This window comes from Petromyzon marinus, chromosome 66, assembly GCF_048934315.1.
Source record: "Petromyzon marinus isolate PM22_M1 ecotype Great Lakes invasive population chromosome 66, UKy_Petmar_22M1.pri1.0, whole genome shotgun sequence".
NCBI lineage: Eukaryota > Metazoa > Chordata > Hyperoartia > Petromyzontiformes > Petromyzontidae > Petromyzon > Petromyzon marinus.
In genome coordinates, this window is record NC_133732.1 from 3265052 (window position 1) to 3291080 (window position 26029).

The 26029-nt window shown below is 51.6% G+C and overlaps 2 protein-coding genes across 4 annotated transcripts in view; both read right to left on the bottom strand.

Annotated features, from left to right (window-relative positions):
• The window catches only part of LOC116957919 (KH domain-containing RNA-binding protein QKI-like), a 62678-nt gene extending 50960 nt beyond the window's left edge, over window positions 1-11718 (bottom strand). Inside the window, exons 1-2 of one of the 3 annotated variants that reach the window (XM_076054425.1) lie at window positions 11519-11694; window positions 10910-11053 (exon numbers count right to left, since the gene is read on the bottom strand). In XM_076054425.1, the coding sequence (XP_075910540.1) occupies window positions 10910-11053; window positions 11519-11557 (183 nt within the window). In that variant the 5' untranslated portion in view covers window positions 11558-11694. Of the gene's footprint in view, window positions 1-10909; window positions 11054-11518 lie in introns of all 3 variants that reach the window. The other 2 variants (XM_032980373.2, XM_076054424.1) reach the window with 2 other exon arrangements.
• A 1274-nt stretch (window positions 11719-12992) lies between these two features.
• The window catches only part of LOC142906523 (KH domain-containing RNA-binding protein QKI-like), a 43076-nt gene continuing 30039 nt past the window's right edge, over window positions 12993-26029 (bottom strand). Inside the window, exon 3 of the mRNA XM_076054527.1 lies at window positions 12993-13051. Coding sequence (XP_075910642.1) covers window positions 12993-13051 — 59 coding nt within the window. The remainder of the gene's footprint in view (window positions 13052-26029) is intronic.

Below are 26029 nucleotides of genomic sequence, written 5' to 3' on the forward strand. Positions count from 1 at the left end.
CCACCGAAGATGAACATCCGTGGAGGGATGCAGGCAAAGCCGATGAGTCAGATGCCTTCTATGACCTCCTGTCACAGGTGCTGGCTAAAGTGGCCCCTCGGGATAGAGTCATCATGTTGGGTGACTTCAATGCCCGAGTTGGTCATGATACTGGCACCTGGTCTGGAGTGATTGGAGGGCATGGGCCAGATCAGCTCAATAACAATGGTAGGAGGCTGCTAGATTTTTGTGCAGCCCATGGGCTTGTAATTACCAACACGCTGTTCCGGCATCGGCGCATCCACACAACATCATGGATGCATGCCGGGTCCAAGCAAGAACATCTGCTGGACTACATAGTGACGGACCAGCGAATGCGAGCCCATGTCCTTGACACCAGGACCTACCGTGGAGCTGATCTGCCCTCTGACCATCGACTAGTCATCTGTAAGATGCGCCTGCCATTCTTCCACTCCGGTGGTGGGTGTACACCCAGGACCCCATTCCAACCTAAAGTGGCCTGGTCTCAGTTATCTGATGAAAGTTGCAAGCGAGAATTTCATCATCGCTTGCGGCTGGGATTGGCATCGTCCCCGACTCCTCCTGATGTCGAGGGTAAATGGGCGAGGTTTAGGACTGTGACTCATGCAGCTGCAATGGCTGCTTTGGGTACGCGGTCCAGACCTCCCCAGACACCATGGATGACAGAGGAGTTGTTCAGGATGGTTGAGAAAAAGCGACAGGCCCACTGTCATCGGCTACAGAATCCCACGTCAGAGAATGAGGAGGCTTACCGCAGCCTTCGCTCGGAGGTTCGGAGAGCCGTGAGGCGCTGCAAGGATGGGTGGTGGTCGCGGGTTGCTGAGGAGATGGAGTCTGCCTCAGTGGCCCGTGATCACAAATCGCTATTTAACTCCATCAAAAAAGTAACCTGCAGCGCCACACCTATTACCATCATTAGGGGAAAAAACGGTGATCCAATTTCCGACCCCCAGGAACAGGTTCGCAGATTTGCTGAGCATTTCTGTGAGGTCCTGGGGGAGGGAAAATCCCACAGCCAGGAAAACATCGTGGCACAAAGTGAGGATGACCCTGCTGAGGCTGCGGTGCCTCAAATATTGGATGAAGTCACCCCCTGTGAGTGGCTGGCTGAGGTGCCATCTGCTGAGGAAGTATTGAAGGCGATCCGGAGTCTGAGACCAGGAAAGGCAGCGGGCAGAGATGATCTCCCAAGCGAAATGCTGAGGGAGGGTGGCGTTTGTGCACAGACTGCCCTATATGACATCATAACAACAGTCTGGACCACTGGACGGGTTCCGCAGGATTGGAAGGATGCCCTGGTGGTCCCCCTTTTTAAGAAGGGGGACCGCACAGACTGTAACAACTACAGGGGCATCTCACTCCTAAGTGTGCCGGGAAAGGTCCTGGCAAGGATTATTCAGCATCGCCTTGCCAGGCACGCTGAGGAGAGGCTTGCGGAGCCCCAATGCGGTTTCAGGAAAGGGCGGTCCTGCACAGATGCCATATTTTCTGTCCGTCTGCTACAGCAGAGGTGTAGGGAATTCCAACAAGACCTACATCTCTGCTTTATTGACCTGGTCAAGGCCTATGATACCATCAGTAGGCCTGGGCTCTGGGTCGTTCTTCGTGCTTTTGGAGTACCTGACCCTCTGCTCACGATCATTAAGGACCTTCATGATGGTGAGCGGGCCCGGGTAAAACTACGTGGCCGGGAGTCAGAGCCATTTCCTGTACACCTTGGGGTGCGACAGGGATGTCCTCTGGCTCCCACATTATTTAACATCTATTTTGACCACGTAGTTCGTGAAGCCTTCAATAGCTGTACCGGGGGAATCTCCATATGGTACAGATATAATGGGAGGCTAATCGATGCCCGGGTGCGGTCAAGGGATGGCTCCCTATTGCTCAACCACGTTATGTATGCTGATGACTTGGTAATAGCTGCTCAGTCAGAGGAGGAGTTGCAGACGCTGCTGCTGAGACTGGAGCGTGCCACTAAGAGGTGGGGCCTTACCATCAGCCCCACCAAAACTAAGCACCTGCCTGGGTATTTTGTACCATCGGACACTCCACCCCCACAACTCCCAATCGGTGATGGGGCAGTTGTGGAGAGAGTGGAGAGTTTCCCATACCTGGGCAGTGTGCTTATGACTGGCTCCAGTTTAACAGCAGAGGTCTCACTCCGAATCAGTCGAGCGGCAATATCTTTTCATCGGTTGCGTAACGCTGTGTGGAAGCTACCTGGTCTGTCGCTCCGCACTAAGCTTCAGGTCTTCTCGGCCACGGTCATTCCCTCCCTTCTCTACGCTTGCGAAACGTGGACCCCCCTAATGGAACATCTTCGCCGGTTAGAAACATTTAGGCTGACCTGCCTACGATCCATCCTGGGTTTAACCAGACTGGATTGTGTGAGGAGCTCACAAATCCTTGAAAGATCTGGGCAGGGTCCCATCGGTGAGCTCCTCCGGCAGGCAAGGCTGCGATGGCTGGGTCATGTAGCCCGCATGCCCAGCCACCGCATGCCGAAACAGCTTTTGTTTGGCCGGATTGAGGGGGCTAAGCGGGCGCGGCACGGGCTAGAGAAGAGATGGAGTGATGTGGTACGGGAGGACGTGGAGCTGAGTGGACTTGCCGATGACTGGTACCAGCGGTGTCAAGATCGGCCTCTGTGGAGGAGGCTCGTGAAGGATGCTACTGGGCAGTTGGAGGCAGTCGCCCTCCAACAACAACGGAGGGCGGAGGAGCGACGCTCACAACAGCGAGCGGAGCGCCGGGTGGCTAAAGCACAGCAGGTTGGCACAGTAGGGGGCACAGGTGGTGCATCAGCCAGTCATCTCAGTCAGTCGACCCGTGGCACCTGGGTCTGCCCCGTGACCTCCTGCCAGCGGGCGTTCGACACTTCACGTGGCCTCAGGGTGCACATAGCCTGGCACAAGCGTCGTGGTGACGTCACCGCCACTTAGTGGCGAATGGCGGTTGTTGTTGTTGTTGTTGTGTCTGTGTATGTGTGTGTGTGTGTATGTGTGTGTCTGTGTGTGTCTGTGTGTGTGTCTGTGTGTCTGTGTGTGTGTGTGTCTGTGTGTGTGTGTCTGTGTGTGTCTGTGTATGTGGTCCGGCAAAACAACCCCCTACCTCCTCGCGGTGCCGGACGGGCAACTCTGTCGTGGACAGCGCTGTGGGGGGAGATCCAATTTTGATTGGCTCCTCCCCTCATGGCATATGTGTCCACCACAGGGGCTAAACGGGGGCTCTGGACGGGTGCGAGGGGCTGGTAACCCCTCCACCTTCAATTAATTACCACGAAACTACGAATTAAACTGAAATATGTAACAACTAAGCTTGTGCCGGAGGCCCCGGGGGGCCAGGCGTCTATGACGTCTCCTGGCCAAACCCCAATTGGCGGAGCCAGGAGATTGAATACCTACCCTCGGGGCTACTCCAGAAACAACGAAAAGCCACTACGGTTGGCCACGTGGAATGTTCGAACGCTCACTGCAGAGGAGAGGCTGCCACTCCTCTGTCGGGAGCTGGACCGGTACCGCCTGGATCTATGCGGCATTCAGGAGGTCCGGTGGACCGGCTCTGGCTCCTGCCACCATGAGGGGTGGACAGTCCTCTACTCGGGGCAGCAGACTGCCAAACAACAGGGTGTGGGTCTTCTTTTGAACAAAAGAATGAAGGGGGCGTGGGAGCGTGGCGGTGAGGTGTGGGAAGCTGTAAGCCCCAGGCTACTTTGGGCTCGCCTTCCCATCAACCGGAGGCGAGGAATGGTGGTCGTGGTTACTTATGCCCCCACCGAAGATGAACATCCGTGGAGGGATGCAGGCAAAGCCGATGAGTCAGATGTCTTCTATGACCTCCTGTCACAGGTGCTGGCTAAAGTGGCCCCTCGGGATAGAGTCATCATGTTGGGTGACTTCAATGCCCGAGTTGGTCATGATACTGGCACCTGGTCTGGAGTGATTGGAGGGCATGGGCCAGATCAGCTCAATAACAACGGTAGGAGGCTGCTAGATTTTTGTGCAGCCCATGGGCTTGTAATTACCAACACGCTGTTCCGGCATCGGCGCATCCACACAACATCATGGATGCATGCCGGGTCCAAGCAAGAACATCTGCTGGACTACATAGTGACGGACCAGCGAATGCGAGCCCATGTCCTTGACACCAGGACCTACCGTGGAGCTGATCTGCCCTCTGACCATCGACTAGTCATCTGTAAGATGCGCCTGCCATTCTTCCACTCCGGTGGTGGGTGTACACCCAGGACCCCATTCCAACCTAAAGTGGCCTGGTCTCAGTTATCTGATGAAAGTTGCAAGCGAGAATTTCATCATCGCTTGCGGCTGGGATTGGCATCGTCCCCGACTCCTCCTGATGTCGAGGGTAAATGGGCGAGGTTTAGGACTGTGACTCATGCAGCTGCAATGGCTGCTTTGGGTACGCGGTCCAGACCTCCCCAGACACCCTGGATGACAGAGGAGTTGTTCAGGATGGTTGAGAAAAAGCGACAGGCCCACTGTCATCGGCTACAGAATCCCACGTCAGAGAATGAGGAGGCTTACCGCAGCCTTCGCTCGGAGGTTCGGAGAGCCGTGAGGCGCTGCAAGGATGGGTGGTGGTCGCGGGTTGCTGAGGAGATGGAGTCTGCCTCAGTGGCCCGTGATCACAAATATCTATTTAACTCCATCAAAAAAGTAACCTGCAGCGCCACACCTATTACCATCATTAGGGGAAAAAACGGTGATCCAATATCCGACCCCCAGGAACAGGTTCGCAGATTTGCTGAGCATTTCTGTGAGGTCCTGGGGGAGGGAAAATCCCTCAGCCAGGAAAACATCGCGGCACAAAGTGAGGATGACCCTGCTGAGGCTGCGGTGCCTCAAATATTGGATGAAGTCACCCCCTGTGAGTGGCTGGCTGAGGTGCCATCTGCTGAGGAAGTATTGAAGGCGATCCGGAGTCTGAGACCAGGAAAGGCAGCGGGCAGAGATGATCTCCCAAGCGAAATGCTGAGGGAGGGTGGCGTTTGTGCACAGACTGCCCTATATGACATCATAACAACAGTCTGGACCACTGGACGGGTTCCGCAGGATTGGAAGGATGCCCTGGTGGTCCAACCTTTTTGAGAAGGGGGACCGCACACACTGTAACAACTACAAGGGGCATCTCACTCCTAAGTGTGCCGGGAAAGGTCCAGGCAAGGATTATTCAGCATCGCCTTGCCAGGCACGCTGAGGAGAGGCTTGCGGAGCCCCAATGCGGTTTCAGGAAAGGGCGGTCCTGCACAGATGCCATATTTTCTGTCCGTCTGCTACAGCAGAGGTGTAGGGAATTCCAACAAGACCTACATCTCTGCTTTATTGACCTGGTCAAGGCCTATGATACCATCAGTAGGCCTGGGCTCTGGGTCGTTCTTCGTGCTTTTGGAGTACCTGACCCTCTGCTCACGATCATTAAGGACCTTCATGATGGTGAGCGGGCCCGGGTAAAACTACGTGGCCGGGAGTCAGAGCCATTCCCTGTACACCTTGGGGTGCGACAGGGATGTCCTTTGGCTCCCACATTATTTAACATCTATTTTGACCACGTAGTTCGTGAAGCCTTCAATAGCTGTACCGGGGGAATCTCCATATGGTACAGATATAATGGGAGGCTAATCGATGCCCGGGTGCGGTCAAGGGATGGCTCCCTATTGCTCAACCACGTTATGTATGCTGATGACTTGGTAATAGCTGCTCAGTCAGAGGAGGAGTTGGAGACGCTGCTGCTGAGACTGGAGCATGCCACTAAGAGGTGGGGCCTTACCATCAGCCCCACCAAAACTAAGCACCTGCCTGGGTATTTTGTACCATCGGACACTCCACCCCCACAACTCCCAATCGGTGATGGGGCAGTTGTGGAGAGAGTGGAGAGTTTCCCATACCTGGGCAGTGTGCTTATGACTGGCTCCAGTTTAACAGCAGAGGTCTCACTCCGAATCAGTCGAGCGGCAATATCTTTTCATCGGTTGCGTAACGCTGTGTGGAAGCTACCTGGTCTGTCGCTCCGCACTAAGCTTCAGGTCTTCTCGGCCACGGTCATTCCCTCCCTTCTCTATGCTTGCGAAACGTGGACCCCCCTAATGGAACATCTTCGCCGGTTAGAAACATTTAGGCTGGCCTGCCTACGATCCATCCTGGGTTTAACCAGACTGGATTGTGTGAGGAGCTCACAAATCCTTGAAAGATCTGGGCAGGGTCCCATCGGTGAGCTCCTCCGGCAGGCAAGGCTGCGATGGCTGGGTCATGTAGCCCGCATGCCCAGCCACCGCATGCCGAAACAGCTTTTGTTTGGCCGGATTGAGGGGGCTAAGCGGGCGCGGCACGGGCTAGAGAAGAGATGGAGTGATGTGGTACAGGAGGACGTGGAGCTGAGTGGACTTGCCGATGACTGGTACCAGCGGTGTCAAGATCGGCCTCTGTGGAGGAGGCTCGTGAAGGATGCTACTGGGCAGTTGGAGGCAGTCGCCCTCCAACAACAACGGAGGGCGGAGGAGCGACGCTCACAACAGCGAGCGGAGCGCCGGGTGGCTAAAGCACAGCAGGTTGGCACAGTAGGGGGCACAGGTGGTGCATCAGCCAGTCATCTCAGTCAGTCGACCCGTGGCACCTGGGTCTGCCCCGTGACCTCCTGCCAGCGGGCGTTCGACACTTCACGTGGCCTCAGGGTGCACATAGCCTGGCACAGGCGTCGTGGTGACGTCACCGCCACTTAGTGGCGAATGGCGGTTGTTGTTGTTGTTGTTGTGTATGTGTGTGTCTGTGTGTGTCTGTGTGTGTGTGTGTGTCTGTGTGTGTGTCTGTGTGTCTGTGTGTGTGTGTATGTGTGTGTGTCTGTGTGTGTGTGTCTGTGTGTGTGTATGTGTGTGTCTGTGACTGTGTGGTGTGTGTGTCTGTGTGTGTGTGTGTGACTGTGTGTGTGTATGTGTCTGTGTGTGTCCGGCAAAAACAACCCCCTACCTCCTCGCGGTGCCGGACGGGCAAATCTGTCGTGGACAGTGCTGTGGGGGGAGATCCAATTTTGATTGGCTCCTCCCCTCATGGCATATGTGTCCACCACAGGGGCTAAACGGGGGCTCTGGACGGGTGCGAGGGGCTGGTAACCCCTCCACCTTCAATTAATTACCACGAAACCACGAATTAAACTGAAATATGTAACTAATAAGCTTGTGCCGGAGGCCCCGGGGGGCCAGGCGTCTATGACGTCTCCTGGCCAAACCCCAATTGGCGGAGCCAGGAGATTGAATACCTACCCTCGAGGCTACTCCAGAAACAACGAAAAGCCACTACGGGTGGCCACGTGGAATGTTCGAACGCTCACTGCAGAGGAGAGGCTGCCACTCCTCTGTCGGGAGCTGGACCGGTACCGCCTGGATCTATGCGGCATTCAGGAGGTCCGGTGGACCGGCTCTGGCTCCTGCCACCATGAGGGGTGGACAGTCCTCTACTCGGGGCAGCAGACTGCCAAACAACAGGGTGTGGCTCTTCTTTTGAACAAAAGAATGAAGGGGGCGTGGGAGCGTGGCGGTGAGGTGTGGGAAGCTGTAAGCCCCAGGCTACTTTGGGCTCGCCTTCCCATCAACCGGAGGCGAGGAATGGTGGTCGTGGTTACTTATGCCCCCACCGAAGATGAACATCCGTGGAGGGATGCAGGCAGAGCCGATGAGTCAGATGCCTTCTATGACCTCCTGTCACAGGTGCTGGCTAAAGTGGCCCCTCGGGATAGAGTCATCATGTTGGGTGACTTCAATGCCCGAGTTGGTCATGATACTGGCACCTGGTCTGGAGTGATTGGAGGGCATGGGCCAGATCAGCTCAATAACAACGGTAGGAGGCTGCTAGATTTTTGTGCAGCCCATGGGCTTGTAATTACCAACACGCTGTTCCGGCATCGGCGCATCCACACAACATCATGGATGCATGCCGGGTCCAAGCAAGAACATCTGCTGGACTACATAGTGACGGACCAGCGAATGCGAGCCCATGTCCTTGGCACCAGGACCTACCGTGGAGCTGATCTGCCCTCTGACCATCGAGTAGTCATCTGTAAGATGCGCCTGCCATTCTTCCACTCCGGTGGTGGGTGTACACCCAGGACCCCATTCCAACATAAAGTGGCCTGGTCTCAGTTATCTGATGAAAGTTGCAAGCGAGAATTTCATCATCGCTTGCGGCTGGGATTGGCATCGTCCCCGACTCCTCCTGATGTCGAGGGTAAATGGGCGAGGTTTAGGACTGTGACTCATGCAGCTGCAATGGCTGCTTTGGGTACGCGGTCCAGACCTCCCCAGAGACCCTGGCTGACAGAGGAGGTGTTCAGGATGGTTGAGAAAAAGCGACAGGCCCACTGTCATCGGTTACAGAATCCCACGTCAGAGAATGAGGAGGCTTACGCAGCCTTCGCTCGGAGGTTTGGAGAGCCGTGAGGCGCTGCAAGGATGTGTGGTGGTCGCGGGTTGCTGAGGAGATGGAGTCTGCCTCAGTGGCCCGTGATCACAAATATCTATTTAACTCCATCAAAAAAGTAACCTGCAGCGCCACACCTATTACCATCATTAGGGGAAAAAACGGTGATCCAATCTCCGACCCCCAGGAACAGGTTCGCAGATTTGCTGAGCATTTCTGTGAGGTCCTGGGGGAGGGAAAATCCCTCAGCCAGGAAAACATCGTGGCACAAAGTGAGGATGACCCTGCTGAGGCTGCGGTGCCTCAAATATTGGAAGAAGTCACCCCCTGTGAGTGGCTGGCTGAGGTGCCATCTGCTGAGGAAGTATTGAAGGCGATCCGGAGTCTGAGACCAGGAAAGGCAGCGGGCAGAGATGATCTCCCAAGCGAAATGCTGAGGGAGGGTGGCGTTTGTGCACAGACTGCCCTATATGACGTCATAACAGTCTGGACCACTGGACGGGTTCCGCAGGATTGGAAGGATGCCCTGGTGGTCCCCCTTTTTAAGAAGGGGGACCGCACAGACTGTAACAACTACAGGGGCATCTCACTCCTCAGTGTGCCGGAAAAGGTCCTGGCAAGGATTATTCAGCATCGCCTTGCCAGGCACGCTGAGGAGAGGCTTGCGGAGCCCCAATAGGGTTTCAGGAAAGGGCGATCCTGCACAGATGCCATATTTTCTGTCCGTCTGCTACAGCAGAGGTGTAGGGAATTCCAACAAGACCTACATCTCTGCTTTATTGACCTGGTCAAGGCCTATGATACCATCAGTAGGCCTGGGCTCTGGGTCGTTCTTCGTGCTTTTAGAGTACCTGACCCTCTGCTCACGATCATTAAGGACCGTCATGATGGTGAGCGGGCCCGGGTAAAACTACGTGGCCGGGAGTCAGAGCCATTCCCTGTACACCTTGGGGTGCGACAGGGATGTCCTCTGGCTCCCACATTATTTAACATCTATTTTGACCATGTAGTTCGTGAAGCCTTCAATAGCTGTACCGGGGGAATCTCCATATGGTACAGATATAATGGGAGGCTGATCGATGCCCGGGTGCGGTCAAGGGATAGCTCCCTATTGCTCAACCACGTTATGTATGCTGATGATTTGGTAATAGCTGCTCAGTCAGAGGAGGAGTTGGAGACACTGCTGCTGAGACTGGAGCGTGCCACTAAGAGGTGGGGCCTTACCATCAGCCCCACCAAAACTAAGCACCTGACTGGGTATTTTGTACCATCGGACACTCCACCCCCACAACTCCCAATCGATGATGGGGCAGTTGTGGAGAGAGTGGAGAGTTTCCTATACCTGGGCAGTGTGCTTATGACCGGCTCCAGTTTAACAGCAGAGGTCTCACTCGGAATCAGTCGAGCGGCAATATCTTTTCATCGGTTGCGTAACGCTGTGTGGAAGCTACCTGGTCTGTCGCTCCGCACTAAGCTTCAGGTCTTCTCGGCCACGGTCATTCCCTCCCTTCTCTACGCTTGCGAAACGTGGACCCCCCTAATGGAATCTTCGCCGGTTAGAAACATTTACGCTGGCCTGCCTACGATCCATCCTGGGTTTAACCAGACTGGATTGTGTGAGGAGCTCACAAATCCTTGAAAGATCTGGGCAGGGTCCCATCGGTGAGCTCCTCCGGCAGGCAAGGCTGCGATGGCTGGGTCATGTAGCCCGCATGCCCAGCCACCGCATGCCGAAACAGCTTTTGTTTGGCCGGATTGAGGGGGCTAAGCGGGCGCGGCACGGGCTAGAGAAGAGATGGAGTGATGTGGTACAGGAGGACGTGGAGCTGAGTGGACTTGCTGATGACCGGTACCAGCGGTGTCAAGATCGGCCTCTGTGGAGGAGGCTCGTGAAGGACGCTACTGGGCAGTTGGAGGTAGTCGCCCTCCAACAACGGAGGGCGGAGGAGCGACGCTCAGAACAACGAGCGGAGCGCCGGGTGGCTAAAGCACAGCAGGTTGGCACAGTAGGGGGCACAGGTGGTGCATCAGCCAGTCATCTCAGTCAGTCGACCCGTGGCACCTGCTGGGTCTGCCCCATGGCCTCCTGCCAGCGGGCGTTCGACACTTCACGTGGCCTCAAGGTGCACATGGCCTGGCACAAGCGTCGTGGTGACGTCACCGCCACTTAGTGGCGAATGGCGGTTGTTGTCTGTGTATGTGTCTGTGTGTGCGTGTGTCTGTGTGTGTCTGTGTGTGTGTGTGTGTCTGTGTGTGCGTGTGTCTGTGTGTCTGTGTGTGCGTGTGTCTGTGTGTGTGTGTGTCTGTGTGTGTGTCTGTGTGTGTGTCTGTGTGTCTGTGTGTGTGTATGTGTGTGTGTCTGTGTGTGTGTCTGTCTGTGTATCTGTGTGTGTCTCTGTGTGTGTGTCTGTGTGTGTGTCTGTGTGTGTGTGTCTGCGTGTGTGTGTCTGCGTGTGTCTCACCGAGGGCACTAAGAGCTTCTTGACCTCGTCCACGGCGTGTCTGAGTTTGACGTCGGCGCGGTTCGGGGAGTCCTCCACGGTGACGAGCACGTGGAGCTCCTCACTCAGATGCTCCCAGTTGGGCTTGCCGCGGTTCTGCTCCTCCTGAGGGGTCAGGGGAGAGGGGGTGGTGAGAGGTGAGGGGGTGGTGAGGGGTGAGAGGGTGAGGGTTTGAGGGGGTGAGGAGGTGAGGGGTGAGGTGGTGAGGGGGTGAGGTGGTGAGGGGGGGGGTGAGGGGGTGGTGAGGGGTGAGGGTGTGAGGGGGTGAGGTGGTGAGGGGGGTGAGGGGGGTGAGGGGTCAGGGGTGAGAGGTGAGGGGTGAGGGGGGTGAGGTGGTGAGGGTGTGAGGGGTCAGGGGTGAGGGGTCAGAGGTGAGGGGTGAGGTGGTGAGGTGGTGAGGGGTCAGGGGTCAGGGGTCAGAGGTGAGGGGTGAGGTGGTGAGGTGGTGAGGGGGGTGAGGGGGGTGAGGGTGTGAGGGGTCAGGGGTGAGGGCGTGAGGGGTCAGGGGTGAGGGGGTGGTGAGAGGGTGAGGGGTGAGGGGTCAGGGGTCAGGGGTGAGGGGTGATTCACCTTCTTCTTGTCCCTCATGCTCCCACGACCCCGCACCATAATCCGGCAGCCCGTCTCAGACTCCAGCTGCTTGGCCGTCAAACCACGTGGGCCCAGAATGCGTCCCACAAAGTTAAACTGCAACAACAACCACCACCATCACCATCATCACTACACCATCACCATCACTACACCATCACCATCACACCATCACCATCACTACACCACCACCAGCACTACACCATCACTACACCATCACCATCACACCACCATCAATACCACCACCATCACACCATCACTACACCATCACCATCACTACACCATAACTACACCACCACCATCACTACACCACCATCACCATCACACCACCACCATACCATCACATCATCACCATCACTACACCATCACTACACCACCATCACCATCACACCATCACCATCACACCACCATCACACCATCACCACCGTTACAACTCACACAGAGACCCACAGACTCACACATACACCCACAGACTCACACAGACCCATAGACTCACACAGAGACCCACAGACTCACACAGAGACCCACAGACCTCGATTATCGCGGATGGCCACGTACGGTGTGAAAGAAGTTCAACACACAGACGTGCACACAACAGGCATCACACGCAGCCACAGTCGTGTGTGCACATGGGTCTGTGTGTGAAAGATGTGGGCAAGGTCCCATCGGTGAGCTCCTCCGGCGGGCAAGGCTGCGATGGCTGGGTCATGTAGCCCGCATGCCCAGCCACCGCATGCCGAAACAGCTTTTGTTTGGCCGGATTGAGGGGGCTAAGCGGGCGCGGCACGGGCTAGAGAAGAGATGGAGTGATGTGGTACAGGAGGACGTGGAGCTGAGTGGACTTGCCGATGACTGGTACCAGCGGTGTCAAGATCGGCCTCTGTGGAGGAGGCTCGTGAAGGATGCTACTGGGCAGTTGGAGGCAGTCGCCCTCCAACAACAACGGAGGGCGGAGGAGCGACGCTCACAACAGCGAGCGGAGCGCCGGGTGGCTAAAGCACAGCAGGTTGGCACAGTAGGGGGCACAGGTGGTGCATCAGCCAGTCATCTCAGTCAGTCGACCCGTGGCACCTGGGTCTGCCCCGTGACCTCCTGCCAGCGGGCGTTCGACACTTCACGTGGCCTCAGGGTGCACATAGCCTGGCACAAGCGTCGTGGTGACGTCACCGCCACTTAGTGGCGAATGGCGGTTGTTGTTGTTGTGTATGTGTGTGTATGTGTGTGTGTATGTGTGTACGTGTGTGTACGTGTATGTGTGTATGTGTGTGTGTATGTATGTGTATGTATGTGTATGTGTGTGTATGTGTGTATGTGTATGTGTGTATGTGTATATGTGTATGTATGTGTATGTGTGTGTATGTGTGTGTGTATGTGTGTGTATGTGTATGTGTGTATGTGTGTGTGTGTGTATGTGTGTGTGTATGTGTATGTGTGTACGTCACGTCTGTTCCGTTTCCTATTTCCCGTCATTGTTTTGAGAACTCTGCGAGGTCACGGCCACGAACACCAAGCAGGCTGCAGGGTCGAAATAGGGGGAGAGATAGGGGACAGAGATAGGGGGTAGTGGTAGGGGGTAGTGATAGGGGTAGAGATAGGGGGTAGTGATAGGGGGTAGTGATAGGGGGTAGTGATAGGGGGTAGTGATAGGGGGTAGTGATAGGGGGCAGAGATAGGGGGTAGTGATAGTGCGTAACATGGGAGGCATGGGTAAGAATAGTATTCGTATCAGGGACAGTGGTAGGGTCAATGGTGAGGGGCAGTATTCCTGTTTGTCATGGGGGTAATAATAGTGGAGAAGGCCACAGTGGCTGGGAGATGTTGACTACCTCGCCTGGTACACAGGAGGTCGTGGGTTCCATCACAAACCCTGACACCACAGTGGCTAGGAGATGTTGACTACCTCGCCTGGTACACAGGAGGTCGTGGGTTCGATCACAAACCCTGACACCACAGTGGCTAGGAGATGTTGACTACCTCGCCTGATACGCAGGAGGTCGTGGGTTCCACCACCATCATCATCACGGTGGCTATAAGATGTTGACTACCTCGCCCGGTACACAGGAGGTCGTGGGTTCCACCACCATCATCATCACGGTGGCTATGAGATGTTGACTACCTCGCCTGGTACACAGGAGGTCGTGGGTTCCACCACCACCATCATCATCTCGGTGGCTATGAGATGTTGACTACCTCGCCTGGTACACAGGAGGTCGTGGGTTCCACCACCATCATCATCACGGTGGCTATGAGATGTTGACTACCTCGCCTGGTACACAGGAGGTCGTGGGTTCCACCACCATCATCATCACGGTGGCTATGAGATGTGTGTTATCAGAGCACTACCAGAAGCAGTCGAACGATTCCTTACGGAGGAAATCGATTTGTTGCTTGAACATCGGAACACAACTCCCACTGTTTTAGTGCCAGAAACGGGTGTGGAACGTAATTCTTGAGTGGCTTTTTAGACGCTCTTAATTAACTCAACTCTGTATTCTTGGTTCTTTCGGTAAAGTCACCGCCACGTAGAAGGGAAACAATAAAATAATAAAAATATAAAACAATAAAATTCTCACGACGTTTCGACTGCAACGCAAGCAGCAATCATCATCAGGCGTGAAAACCACGGCAAGAAAAATTGAAAAAAGTGGCGTTTTTTTTTTTACGTTAGCACCGCCGAAAGCGATTTGGCAGTTATTTTATTGTTTTATATTTTTATTATTTTATCTGCTTCCCTTCTACGTGACTTTACCGAGAGAACCAAGAATGTAACAAACATAGATGGACTCGTCCATCTGAACAAGCTGCCAAATCGCTCTCCGTGGTGCTAACGTTAAAAAAAAACCGCCACTTTTACTCAAATTTTCTTGCCGTGGTTTTCACACCCGATGATGATTGCTGCCTTGTGTTGCGGTCGAAACGTCGTGAGAATTGTATTGTTTCGTATTTGCATTATTTTAATGTTTCCCTTCTACGTGGCGGTGACTTTACCGAAAGAACCAAGAATGTGAATCCCTGTGACTAAATGTCAACACGCTTCCCAATGTGGCATCGACTGCAAGCTTGGCTTATACTCTTTGGTTCTTCTTCTTTGGTTATTTCGGTAAAGTCACGTAGAATGAGAATAAAATAATAAATTGATAAAATAAAATAACACAATAATTTTATTTTATCAATTTATTATTTTATTCTCATTCTATGTGACTTTACCGAAAGAACCAAAGAAGATTAATCATTGCAGTCACGAAAGCTTTAAATCGAAATTTAACTCTTTGGTTCTATTAGGTAAAGTCACGTAGGTAAAAAATAAAATAACAAAAATCACGACGTTTCGGCCACAACACAAGCGGCCTTCATCAGGTGAAGGGACGAGACTGTCTGGAGGACAGCGCTGGAGTGAAAAAAGCCACGCTCAGATCACGACCTTTAAGCTTCACCTGATGAAGGCCGCTTGTGTTGTGGCCGAAACATCGTGATTTTTGTTATTTCATTTTTCACCTACGCGACTTTACCCAATAGAACCGAAGAGTACGGATCCCAGCAGTCACGAAAGCTTTAAATCTAGAAGCTTGGTTTACTTACGCCACACACACTAGATTCCATCGTTAAAAAAAATTAAAACGTTCAAGCAACCTTTTCGACACGTTACGTTTCGGCTTGGGTCGAATTGTCCACGCTCGACTCACGTCGGGCTGCGAATCACCACGCGGTCCCCCCTTGCGCTGTGGCAAAACTTCGGGGCCACTCCCTGGAGTCGTGGGGCTCTGTCCATTACCAGTACGGTGCATTTCATTAGAGCGGGCTTTTTAAAAGAAGGGTACCTTTAAAACATTAATTGTTTCGTTTGGTAATAACTCTGACGCTGGCAACAAGTTCCCACGGACGTGGGAATTGGTGGTGGCGGCGGCGGCGGCGGCTTTTGCCGCAACCTAAAGACGAACACAAGTGGCGGAGAGATGCAGACGCGAGGCTGGGGTTGAGTCGGAATCCTTCGAAAAATTAACTTAACGAAAAAATAAATAGATATTTGACCAGCTAAGGCATCACTGGGCCAGGTGGCTCTTTTTCAAAAGCTACCTGGCCTAATGGAACATCTTCGCCGGTTAGAGACTTTTAGGCTGGCCTGCCTACGATCCATCCTGGGTTTAACCTGCAGGCTGGATTGTGCGAGGAGCTCACAAATCCTTGAAAGATCTGGGCAAGGTCCCATCGGTGAGCTCCTCCGGCGGGCAAGGCTGCAATGGCTGGGTCATGTAGCCCGCATGCCCAGCCACCGCATGCCGACACAGCTTTTGTTCGGCCGGATTGAGGGGGCTAAACGGGCGCGGCACGGGCTAGAGAAGAGATGGAGTGATGTGGTACAGGAGGACGTGGAGCTGAGTGGACTTGCCGATGACCGGTACCAGCGGTGTCAAGATCGGCCTCTGTGGAGGAGGCTCGTGAAGGACGCTGCTGCTACTGGGCAGTTGTATAGCAGCGGTCAAATAACTCTGAACGCGCGATGTTGAGTCTAAATGTGGAGTGGAATTCCAGAGGACCCGGAGAATATCCCACGTGACCACAGGGGGAGAGAGAGACACGCAAACTCCAAATATAAAGCAGCAGGCGTCAGGGACGGGATCAAACCCACGACCTCCTGCGTACCAGGCGAGGTAGTCAACATCTCATAGCCACTGTGGTGTCAGGGTCAGGATCGAACCCACGACCTCCTGTGTACCAGGCGAGGTAGTCAACATCTCCTAGCCACTGTGGTGTCAGGGTCAGGATCGAACCCACGACCTCCTGTGTACCAGGCGAGGTAGTCAACATCTCCTAGCCACTGTGGTGTCAGGGTCAGGATCGAACCCACGACCTCCTGTGTACCAGGCGAGGTAGTCAACATCTCCTAGCCACTGTGGTGTCAGGGTCAGGATCGAACCCACGACCTCCTGTGTACCAGGCGAGGTAGTCAACATCTCCTAGCCACTGAGGTGTCAGGGTTTGGGATTGAACCCACGACCTCCTGTGTACCAGGCGAGGTAGTCAACATCTCATAGCCACTGTGGTGTCAGGGTTTGTGATTGAACCCACGACCTCCTGTGTACCAGGCGTGGTAGTCAACATCTCCTAGCCACTGTGGTGTCAGGGTTTGGGATTGAACCCACGACCTCCTGTGTACCACGCGAAGTAGTCAACATCTCTTAGCCACTGTGGTGTCAGGGTTTGGGATTTAACCCACGACCTCCTGTGTACCAGGCGAGGTAGTCAACATCTCATAGCCACTGTGGCGTCAGGGACGGGATCAAATCCACGACCTCCTGCGTACCAGGCGAGGTAGTCAACATCTCCTCGCCACTGTGGTGTCAGGATCGAACCCACGACCTTCTGTGTACCAGGCGAGGTAGTCAACATCTCATAGCCACTGTGGCACCCTAACATCGGAAGGGAAGAGCATTCCAGACGGCCGCAGAACCAAGCTACACGGGGAATCTTTGTGTGTGTCTGGGTGTATGTAACAGCGCTTGCCCCTACAGTCTGTTAGAGGCTACACGGGGGATCTTTGTCTGTGTGTGTCTGTGTGTGTGTAACAGCACTTGCCCCTAAAGTCTGTTAGAGGCTACACGGGGGATATTTGTCTGTGTGTGTCTGTGTGTGTGTAACAGCACTTGCCCCTACAGCCTGTTAGAGGCTACATGGGGGATCTTTGTGTGTGTCTGTGTGTGTGTAACAGCACTTGCCCCTACAGTCTGTTAGAGGCTACACGGGGGATCTTTGTCTGTGTGTGTCTGTGTGTAGCAGCACTTGCCCCTACAGTCTGTTAGAAGCTACACGGGGGATCTTTGTCTTTGTGTTCATAGCTGCTGCTCGCTAACAGCACTTGCCCCTACAGTCTGTTAGAGGTTACCTGGGGGATCTTTGTCTTTGTGTGTTCATAGCTGCTGCTCGCTAACAGCACTTGCCCCTACAGTCTGTTAGAGGCTACCTGGGGGATCTTTGTCTTTGTGTGTTCATAGCTGCTGCTCGCTAACAGCACTTGCCCCTACAGCCTGTTAGAGGCTACACGGGGGATCTTTGTCTGTGTGTCTGTGTGTGTAGCAGCACTTGCCCCTACAGTCTGTTAGAGGCTACCTGGGGGATCTGTGTCTGTGTGTGTCTGTGTGTATATGAGGATGTGTGTAAGTGCACGTGTGGTATGTCCAAGTAGTGGTATGTGCAACAGAGCGCAGGTGTTGACGTGTAGGGGTGAGTGTGCGTGTGTGTGTCCGTGTGTCCGTGTGTGCCCGTGTGTGCGTGTGTCCGTGTGTGCGTGTGTGTCCGTGTGTGCGTGTGTGTCCGTGTGTGCGTGTGTGTGTCCGTGAGTGCGTGTGTGCGCGTGTGTGTGTGTGCGTGAGTGTGTGTGTGCGTGCGTGTGTGCGTGTGTGTGCGTGGCTGGCATGCATGTGTGCGTGTGTGTGCGTGTGTGGCTGGCGTGTGTGTGTGACTGGTGTGTGTGTGTGTGTGCGCGACTGGTGTGTGTGTGTGCGTGTGTGCGTGTGTGGCTGGCGTGTGTGTGTGTGACTGGTGTGTGTGTGTGCGTGGCTGGCGTGTGTGTGTGTGTGCGACTGGCATGTGTGTGTGTATGTAAGTTTGTGTGTGTGTATGTATGTTAATGTGCGTGTATGAAAGTTTACGTGTGTGTATGTTTGTAAGTTTACATGTGTGTGTATGTTAATGTGCGTGTATGAATGTTTACGTGTGTGTGTATGTTAATGTGTATGTATGTTAATGTGTGTGTATGTTAATGTGCGTGTATGAAAGTTTACGTGTGTGTGTATGTTAATGTGCGTGTATGAAAGTTTACGTGTGTGTGTATGTATGTTAATGTGTGTGTGTATGTTAATGTGTGTGTGTATGTTAATGTGTGTGTGTGTATGTTAATGTGTGTGTGTATGTTAATGTGCGTGTATGAAAGTTTACATGTGTGTGTGTATGTTAATGTGCGTGTATGAAAGTTTACATGTGTGTGTGTATGTATGTTAATGTGTGTGTGTATGTTAATGTGCGTGTGTGTGTATGTTAATGTGTGTGCATGTTAATGTGTGTGTATGTTAATGTGGGTGTATGAAAGTTTACGTGTGTGTATGGTAATGTGTATGTATGTTAATGTGCGTGTATGAAAGTTTACGTGTGTGTGTATGTTAATGTGTGTGTATGAAAGTTTACATGTGTGTGTGTATGTATGTTAATGTGTGTGTGCGTATGTTAATGTGCGTGTATGAAAGTTTACGTGTGTGTATGGTAATGTGTGTGTATGTTAATGTGCGTGTATGAAAGTTTAAATGTGTGTATGTATGTTAATGTGCGTGTATGAAAGTTTACATGTGTGTGTATGTATGTTAATGTGTGTGTGTGTGTATGTTAATGTGCGTGTATGAAAGTTTACGTGTGTGTGTATGTTAATGTGTATGTTAATGTGCGTGTGTGAGTGTCTGCGGGGAGCGGTGGGTGTAGCGGTTGGCGCTACGCTGCGCTACGAACCCAGCGACCCCAGTTCGATTCCCGCTCACGGCCACCAACACCACCGGTGACGATCATCTGAACCGGTCCTGGAACTCCCCTAGGTCGACTCAGCCTGAAATGAGTACCTGGTGCAGCGGTGTGTAGTAAACATCGCCACTGGGGAGAGACAAAGGCGGCCGGGCGTGGCGCTTGACCACCCACCCCCTCGTGTGCCACAGTGCCGGTAGCCTTCAGCACTTGCCCCTGCAGCCTGTCAGAGGCTACACGGGGGACCTTTGCCTTTGTGTGTTCTACAGTGCGCCATGTGCGAGTGAGTGAGTGAGCACCCGGCGTGACTTTGAGTTGACTTTCGGTGCCATTGTTTGACACAGGAATGGAATGCGTGTGGGTGAGTGTGTGTGGGTGCGCGTGTGTGTGTGTGCGTGCGCGCGAGTGGGTGAGTGTGTCTGTGTCTGTGCGTGTGTGCGTGTCTGTGCGTGTGTGCGTGCCTGCACTCAGAAGCCTCTAAACACGGAGGGCAAGACTGACAACAACATGTGTTGGTGTGTGTGCGTGTGTACGTGTGGTGAGTTAGTGTGTGTGTGTGTGTGTTGGTGTGTGTGTGTGTTGGTGTGTGTGTTGGTGTGTGTGTGTGTGGTGAGTTAGTGTATGTGTGTGTTGGTGTGTGTGTGTTGGTGTGTGTGGTGGGTTAGTGTGTGTTGGTGTGAGCTCCTCCGGCAGGCAAGGCTGCGTTGGCTGGGTCATGTAGCCCGCATGCTCAGCCACCGCATGCCGAAACAGCTTTTGTTCGGCCGGATCGAGGGGACTAAACGGGCGCGGCACGGGCTAGAGAAGAGATGGAGTGATGTGGTACAGGAGGTACCAGCGGTGTCAAGATCGGCCTCTGTGGAGGAGGCTCGTGATGGACGCTACTGGGCAGGTGGAGGCAGTCGCCAACTCCAGCAACAACGGAGGACGGAGGAGCGACGCTCACAACAACGAGCAGAGCGCCGGGTGGCTAAAGCACAGCAAGTTGGCAGAGTAGGGGGCACAGGTGGTGCATCAGCCAGTCATCTCAGTCAGTCGACCCGTGGCACTTGGGTCTGCCCCGTGACCTCCTGCCAGCGGGCGTTCGACACTTCACGTGGCCTCAAGCTGCACATGGCCTGGCACAAGCGTCGTGGTGACGTCACCGCCACTTAGTGGCGAATGGCGGTTGTTGTTGTTGTGTGTGTTAGGGTGTTGGTGTGTGTGTGTTGATGTGTGTGTTGGTGTGTGTGGTGAGTGTGTGTGTGGGTGTGTGTGTTGGTGTGTGGGTGAGTGTGTGTGGGTGAGTGTGTGTGTTGGTGTGTGTGTGTGTTGGTGTTTGTGTGTTGGTGTTAGTGTGTGCGTTGGTGTGTGTTGGTGTGTGTGTGTGCGTGTGTGTTGGTGTGTGTGTGGTGAGTTAGTGTGTGTTGGTGTGTGTTGGTGTATGTGTGTGGGTGTGTGTGGGTATGTGTGGTGAGTTAGTGTGTGTGTTGGTGTATTGGTGTGTGTTGGTGTGTGTGTGGGTTTGTGTTGGTGTGTGTGTGTGGATGTGTGGTGAGTTAGTGTGTTTTCACAATTCAATCACATCACTCACTACACAGCTCACTATCCCATCTAGAACACCACAAGAATTCACATCACTCACTACAGCTCTCTATCACATCTAGAACATCACTAGAATTAACATCAACCACTACACAGCTCACTATCCCATCTAAAACACCACTAGAATTCACATTACTCACCACGCAGCTCTCTATCCCATCTAGAACACCACTATAATTCACATCACTCACCACACAACTCTCCACCCCATCTAGAACACCACTAGAATTCACATCACTCAGCACACAGCTCTCTATCCCATCTAGAACACCACTAGAATTCACATCACTCACAACTCACTATCCCATCTAGAACACCACTAGAATTCACATCACTCACCACAACTCTCTATCCCATCTATAACACCACTAGAATTAACATCAATCACCACACAACTCTCTATCCCATCTAGAACATCACTAGAATTCACATCAATCACCACACAGCTCACTACCCCATCTATAACACCACTAAAATTCACATCACTCAGCACAGCTCACTACCCCATCTATAACACCACTAAAATTCACATCACTCACTACAGCTCACTATTACATCTAGAACACCACTAGAATTCACATCCCTCACTACACAGCTCTCTACCCCATCCAGAATACCACTAGAATTCACATCACTCACCACAACTCTCTATCCCATCTAGAACATCACTAGAATTCACATCGATCACTACACAACGCTCTATCCCATCTAGAACACCACTAGAATTCACATCAATCACAACACAGCTCACTACCCCATCTAGAACACCACTAGAATTCACATTACTCACCACACAACTCTCCACCCCATCTAGAGCACCACTATAATTCACATCACTCACTACAGCTCTCTATCCCATCTAGAACATCACTATAATTCACATCACTCACTATCAACTCTCCACCCCATCTAGAACACCACTAGAATTCACATCACTCACCACACAACTCTCTATCCCATCTAGAACACCACCAGAATTCACATCACTAACTACACAGCTCTCTATCCCATCTAGAGCACCACTAGAATTCACATCACTCAGCACACAACTCTCTATCCCATCTAGAACACCACTAGAATTCACATCACTCACTACACAGCTCTCTATCCCATCTATAACACCACTAGAATTCACATCACTCACAACTCTCTACCCCATCTAAAACACCACTAGAATTCACATCACGCACCACAGCTCTCTATCCCATCTAGAACATCACTGGAATTCACATCAATCACTACACAGCTCACTACCCCATCTAGAACACCACTAGAATTCACATCACTCACCACAACTCTCTATCCCATCTAGAACATCACTAGAATTCACATCACTCACTACACAGCTCTAGATCCCATCTAGAACACCACTATAATTCACATCACTCACCACAACTCTCTACCCCATCTAGAACACCACTATAATTCACATCACTCACCACACAGCTCACTATCCCATCTAGAACATCACTAGAATTCACATCACTAACTACACAACTCTCTATCCCATCTAGAACACCACTAGAATTCACATCACTCACCACACCTCTCTATCCCATCTAGAACATCACTAGAATTCACATCACTCACTACACAACGCTCTATCCCATCTAGAACACCACTAGAATTCACATCAATCACCACACAGCTCTCTACCCCATTTAGAACACCACTAGAATTCACATCACTCACCACACAACTCTCTATCCTATCTAGAACATCACTAGAATTCACATCACTCACTACACAACGCTCTACCCCATCTAGAACATCACTAGAATTCACATCACTCACCACACAACGCTCTACCCCATCTAGAACACCACTAGAATTCACATCACTCACTACAGCTCTCTACCCCATCTAGAACACCACTAGAATTCACATCACTAACTACACAACTCTCTATCCCATCTAGAACACCACTAGAATTCACATCACTCACTACACAACTCTCTATCCCATCTAGAACACCACTAGAATTCACATCACTCACCACAGCTCTCTATCCCATCTAGAACACCACTAGAATTCACATCAATCACCACACAACTCTCTATCCCATCTAGAACACCACTAGAATTCACATCACTCACTACACAACTCACTATCCCATCTAGAATTCACATCACTCACCACAGCTCTCTATCCCATCTAGAACATCACTAGAATTCACATCACTCACTACACAGCTCACTATCCCATCTAGAACAGCACTAGAATTCACATCACTCACTACACAACTCTCTATCCCATCTAGAACATCACTAGAATTCACATCACTCACTACACAGCTCTAGATCCCATCTAGAACACCACTAGAATTCACATCAATCACCACACAGCTCTCTATCCCATCTAGAACATCACTAGAATTCAAATCAATCACTACACAACTCTCTATCCCATCTAGCACACCACTAGAATTCACATCACTCACTACAGCTCTCTATCCCATCTATAACACCACTAGAATTCACATCAATCACTACACAGCTCACTATCCCATCTAGAACACCACTAGAATTCACATCACTCACTACACAACACTCTACCCCATCTAGAACACCACTAGAATTCACATTACTCACCACACAACTCTCCACCCCATCTAGAACACCACTATAATTCACATCACTCACTATCAACTCTCCACCCCATCTAGAACACCACTAGAATTCACATCACTCACTACACAGCTCTAGATCCCATCTAGAACACCACTAGAATTCACATCAATCACCACACAGCTCTCTACCCCATCTAGAACACCACTAGAATTCACATCACTCACCACACAGCTCTCTATCCCATCTAGAACATCACTAGAATTCACATCAATCACTACACAACTCTCTATCCCATCTAGAACACCACTAGAATTCACATCACTCAGCACACAACTCTCTATCCCATCTAGAACATCACTAGAATTCACATCACTCATAACTCTCTACCCCATCTAGAACACCACTAGAATTCACATCACTCACCACACAGCTCACTATCCCATCTAGAACATCACTAGAATTCACATCACTCACAACTCTCTACCCCATCTAAAACACCACTAGAATTCACATCACTCACCACAGCTCTCTATCCCATCTAGAACATCACTGGAATTCACATCAATCACTACACAGCTCACTACCCCATCTAGAACACCACTAGAATTCACATCACTCACCACAACTCTCTATCCCATCTAGAACATCACTAGAATTCACATCACTTACTACACAGCTCTAGATCCCATCTAGAACACCACTATAATTCACATCACTCACCACACAACTCTCTACCCCATCTAGAACACCACTATAATTCACATCACTCACCACACAGCTCACTATCCCATCTAGAACACCACTACAATTCACATCACTAACTACAAAACTCTCTATCCCATCTAGAACACCACTAGAATTCACATCACTCACCACAGCTCTCTATCCCATCTAGAACATCACTAGAATTCACATCACTCACTACACAACGCTCTATCCCACCTAGAACACCACTAGAATTCACATCAATCACCACACAGCTCACTACCCCATCTATAACACCACTAGAATTCACATCACTCAGCACACAACTCTCTATCCCATCTAGAACATCACTATAATTCACATCACTCACCACACAACTATCTATCCTATCTAGAACATCACTAGAATTCACATCACTCACTACACAACGCTCTACCCCATCTAGAACATCACTAGAATTCACATCACTCACCACACAACGCTCTACCCCATCTAGAACACCACTCGAATTCACATCACTCACTACAGCTCTCTACCCCATCTGGAACACCACTAGAATTCACATCACTCACCACACAACTCTCTATCCTATCTAGAACATCACTAGAATTCACATCACTCACTACAGCTCTCTATCCCATCTATAACACCACTAGAATTCACATCAATCACTACACAGCTCACTATCCCATCTAGAACACCACTAGAATTCACATCACTCACTACACAACGCTCTACCCCATCTAGAACACCACTAGAATTCACATCACTCACTACAGCTCACTATCCCATCTAGAACACCACTAGAATTCACATCACTCACCATACAGCTCTCTATCCCATCTAGAACACCACTAGAATTCACATCACTCACCACCCAACTCTCTATCCCATCTAGAACACCACTATAATTCACATCACTCACCACACAGATCTCCATCCCATCTAGAACACCACTAGAATTCACATCACTCACTACACAGCTCTAGATCCCATCTAGAACACCACTAGAATTCACATCACTCACCACACAACTCTCTATCCCATCTAGAACACCACTAGAATTCACATCACTCACCACACAACTCTCTATCCCATCTAGAACAGCACTAGAATTCACATCACTCACCACACAACTCTCTATCCCATCTAGAACACCACTAGAATTAAAATCACTCACTACACAATGCTCTACCCCATCTATAACACCACTAGAAGTCACATCACTCACTACAGCTCTCTATCCCATCTAGAACACCACTAGAATTCACATCACTCACTACACAGCTCTCTACCCCATCTAGAACACCACTAGAATTCACATCACTCACTACACAACTCTCTATCCCATCTATAACACCACTAGAATTCACATCACTCACTACAGCTCTCTATCCCATCTAGAACACCACTAGAATTCACATCACTCACTACACAACTCTCTATCCCATCTATAACACCACTACAAGTCACATCACTCACCACAGATCTCTAACCCATCACCCCAGAGGTTATGGCCGCACTGTGCTATGAACCCGGAGACCCAAATCAAAATCCCCGCTCACGACCCCCCTGGGTCGACTCAGCCGCCAACGAGGACCTGGTGCTCCGATTAGCACGGTTGGCAACGTACGGCATGAAAGAAGTTCAACGTAGAGGAACTCTTCTGCTTACGAACATTCGACTAAACGAACTTTCAGATTTACACACAAACCTGGCCGTGTGTCCAAGTCGCCTGCTGGGACCGATAATCAAAAGTTAAATCGATGAGTAATGGACGGCGTTGGTGGCATCTACAACTGCATAACGTGAAGAACCAGTGGCATCTACATATGCAGAACGTGAAGAACCAGTGGCATCTACATCTGTAGAACGTGAAGAACCAGTGACATTTACATCTACAGAACGTGAAGAACCAGTGGCATCTACATCTGTAGAACATGAAGAACCAGTGGTATCTACATCTGTAGAAGGTGAAGGACCAGTGGCATCTCGACCTGCAGAACGTGAAGAACCAGTGGCATCTACATCTGCAGAACGTGAAGAACCAGTGGCATCTACATCTGCAGAACATGAAGAACCAGTGGCATCTACATCTGCAGAACATGAAGAACCAGTGGCATCTACATAT